This window comes from Loxodonta africana, chromosome 10 (assembly GCF_030014295.1).
Source record: "Loxodonta africana isolate mLoxAfr1 chromosome 10, mLoxAfr1.hap2, whole genome shotgun sequence".
NCBI classification, from domain to species: Eukaryota; Metazoa; Chordata; class Mammalia; order Proboscidea; family Elephantidae; genus Loxodonta; species Loxodonta africana.
Genome location: NC_087351.1, coordinates 48,449,901 through 48,453,480, shown reverse-complemented (window position 1 = coordinate 48,453,480; position 3,580 = coordinate 48,449,901). Strand labels below are relative to the sequence as shown.

Sequence of the window (3,580 nt, the reverse complement as noted above, 5' to 3'; positions counted from 1 at the left end):
GGGGGTGCTCGGAGACCCAGGACAACCTCTAGGCGACAGCCGTTCCCCTGCTCAGCGCCCCCTCCGCCCGAGCAGATTCTCTCGGGTAGGGGGGAAGGGGGCGGGGAGCTGAGGGTGTCCCTCTGACGGCGGCAGAAGAGGCAGACAGACTGACAGACACGCAGACCAACGGTGCGGCCCCAGGGTTCGTCCCCAGACTCTCGCTCGTTTGGTGGCGGCTGGGGCTCGGCGCCGCGAAGCCAGATGTGGTCCAGAGGCAGTGGGAAGGCGCGGGGCTGGGAGGCCTCGGCGGGAGGGAGGAGCAGCCCCGGCAGGCTCAGGTGAAACTCCCACCCCATTCCTTGGCCCCCTCCCCCTTCAGGACCTGTTCCCACCCGGGGAACCCCGACCGAATTGGAAAGTGGTTCCACTTTGTAACTCTGCAAGTTGGTTGCAAAGCAGCGTTCACCTTCCTTCCTCCCCATCATCCCTCCTCTTCGGCTACTCCCCACCCCACCTCCTGCCCTCCCCGCTCTCGGTTCCCTCCTCCTCCCCATCCCCCGCCTCCCCCCGCGCTCAGCCGGCACCCCACAAAAATTGGGGAAGGGGGTGCCCGGGGGAGGGGGAAAGAAATGCTTTGAGTCGTGTCTCTGCCTCTCTTTCTATCTCTTTGAGACCTAAAAATCCTGGCAAGTGAAACTTAAAGGTGTTTACCTTGTCATCAGCATGTAAGCTAATTATCTTGGGCAAGATGTAGGCTTCTATTGTCTTGTTGCTTTAGCGCTTACGCCCCGCCTCTGGTGGCTGCCTAAAACCTGGCGCCGGGCTAAAACAAACGCGAGGCAGCCCCCGAGCCTCCACTCAAGCCAATTAAGGCGGACTCGGTCCACTCCGCTACGTGTACATCCGACAAGATCGGCGTTAAGGTAACACCAGAATATTTGGCAAAGGGAGAGAGAAAAAAAAGCAGCGAGCCTTCGCCTTCCCCCTCTCCCTTTTTTTTCCTCCTCTTCCTTCCTCCTCCAGCCGCCGCCGAATCATGTCGATGAGTCCAAAGCACACGACTCCGTTCTCAGTGTCTGACATCTTGAGTCCCCTGGAGGAAAGCTACAAGAAAGTGGGCATGGAGGGCGGCGGCCTCGGGGCTCCGCTGGCGGCGTACAGGCAGGGCCAGGCGGCACCTCCGGCGGCGGCCATGCAGCAGCACGCCGTGGGGCACCACGGCGCCGTCACCGCCGCCTACCACATGACGGCGGCGGGGGTGCCCCAGCTCTCGCACTCTGCCGTGGGGGGCTACTGCAACGGCAACCTGGGCAACATGAGTGAGCTGCCGCCGTACCAGGACACCATGCGAAACAGCGCCTCGGGCCCCGGATGGTACGGCGCCAACCCAGACCCGCGTTTCCCCGCCAGTAAGTGAGGCCGCTCCGCTGCGGGGCCGCGGGCTGAGCACGGGGGGTGTGGGGACAGCCGCTCAGACGGCGCGGCGCCGGCCGGCTGCGCTCTGGGCATCAGGGTAGGCTGCCAGGCAGCGGCGCCAGGGAGTCGAGCGCAGGAGCAGAGGGTTCTTCTCCTGGCTGGGCTGAGGGGCTGGAAGAGGCATTTGGTAGGGAGGGCAGGTGCTCACTCTCGGCATCTCCCAGGCGCGACCGATGGCACCTCCGCTCTGCTCAGGAGACCTCGGGTAGCCGAAGGAAGCACTCGCCCGAGCGAAGGGAGCAGGGGCGAACAGGACTGGGAGAGGCACGGCCTGGCCGGGTGGGAGGCTGCCCTGCTGAGACGCGCTCGGGCGTCTGGCGAGACCGCTCTCCTGTGGAGTCTGGGCAGGTGGGAGGGCGCGTGACTCCGAAGGGGGCTCTAAACAGGCCGAGCAGGTGCCCCACACTGGGGCGGACAGGAGAGAGTGGACAAGTGGCAATGCGTCTGGGGCCTTGAGCTTTCCGAAGTGAACACCCCTGTCTTTGAGAGCTGCCAGAATTGGGATCTACCGTCGGTCCCCAGCTCTCCGCTTAGGCACAACGCGCCGCCTCTGGCCAGCTAACCCGGTGACTCCAACGGGAGCTGGGCACGAAGGGAGCAGAGCAGCCTTCCCCAGTGGGCTTTTTGGGCCAAGCACTGAGACTGAGGGAGGGTAACCCGGGCGGGGGATGAGGCGAGGGGCTCTCCTGCAAACCCCTAGACAACCTGGCCTCGGGCAGGCGCTGGCCATGCCCCGCGGCTGGGCTTCTGGAGCAGAGCGCGAGGCGGCCTGGGTGAGAAGGGCGCCATCGGGGAGGGCCGGGCGGGCCAAGGGTGCGGAAAGCAGGGGTGGCCTGGCCCAGCCCAGCCCCGGCCGACGCTGTGCGTTTGTCGCTTACAGTCTCCCGCTTCATGGGCCCGGCGAGCGGCATGAACATGAGCGGCATGGGCGGCCTGGGCTCGCTGGGGGACGTGAGCAAGAACATGGCCCCGCTGCCGAGCGCGCCACGCCGAAAGCGCCGGGTGCTCTTCTCCCAGGCGCAGGTGTATGAGCTGGAGCGACGCTTCAAGCAACAGAAGTACTTGTCGGCGCCCGAGCGCGAGCACCTGGCCAGCATGATCCACCTGACACCCACGCAGGTCAAGATCTGGTTCCAGAATCACCGCTACAAAATGAAGCGCCAGGCCAAGGACAAGGCAGCGCAGCAGCAACTGCAGCAGGACAGCGGGGGTGGCGGGGGCGGCGGGGGCGCCGGGTGTCCGCAGCAGCAGCAGGCGCAGCAGCAGTCGCCGCGCCGCGTGGCCGTTCCGGTCCTGGTGAAAGACGGCAAACCGTGCCAGGCGGGCGCTCCCACGCCAGGCGCGGCCGGCCTGCAGGGCCACGCGCAGCAGCAGGCGCAGCAACAGGCTCAGGCCGCGGCAGCTGCGGCTATCTCGGTGGGCAGCGGCGGCCCGGGCCTAGGCGCACACCCGGGCCACCAGCCAGGCAGCGCCGGCCAGTCTCCGGACCTGGCGCACCACGCCGCCAGCCCCGCAACGCTGCAGGGCCAGGTCTCCAGCCTGTCCCACCTGAACTCTTCGGGCTCGGACTACGGCACCATGTCCTGCTCCACCTTGCTATATGGTCGGACCTGGTGAGAGGACGCCGGGCCTGCCCTAGCCTAGCGTGCTGCCTCACCGCTCCCGCCCGCCTCACAGACCACCACATCCTCCCGCTGCTCCATGCGCTTCGACTTTTCTTAAGAACCTGTCCCCATTCAGACCAAGAAAAAAACACAAAAGCCAAACTGCTGGACGTCTTTTTTTTTTTTCCTAAAATTTGTTTTGTTTTTTTTTTTTTAAGAAAATAAAAGCAACAACGAAGCGAATCCAATTCTTTAAGGAGCCTTTAAACAGAAGGACACAGAGAACAGCTTTGGGGGTGTCTCTTAAGTGATTCAGATGGGTTTCCCACGCCCGGGCGGGGCACAGTTTGGAGAGGACTCTACGCTGACATGGCTCTAGACTTAAAGATCGCAAACTTCTTTCTGGGTACACTCTGCCAGCAAAGTGGACTGGCTTGTAAATACCAGGATTTCTTTCGCAGAAGGGACCGGGGCTGGGGAGGGGAAAGACTTCGACGGGACCCACTTATCACTGACAC

At 64.0% G+C, this 3,580-nt stretch overlaps 1 protein-coding gene across 1 annotated transcript; it reads left to right on the top strand.

Moving 5' to 3' along the window:
* Positions 1 to 243: 243 nt before the first annotated feature.
* On the top strand, positions 244 to 3,075 carry NKX2-1 (NK2 homeobox 1). Its single transcript, XM_010588595.3, has 3 exons — positions 244 to 320; positions 1,006 to 1,391; positions 2,339 to 3,075. Exons 1-3 carry the CDS (start codon positions 244 to 246, stop codon positions 3,073 to 3,075), a joined length of 1,200 nt encoding a protein of 399 aa, XP_010586897.2.
* The last annotated feature ends 505 nt before the right edge of the window (positions 3,076 to 3,580 follow it).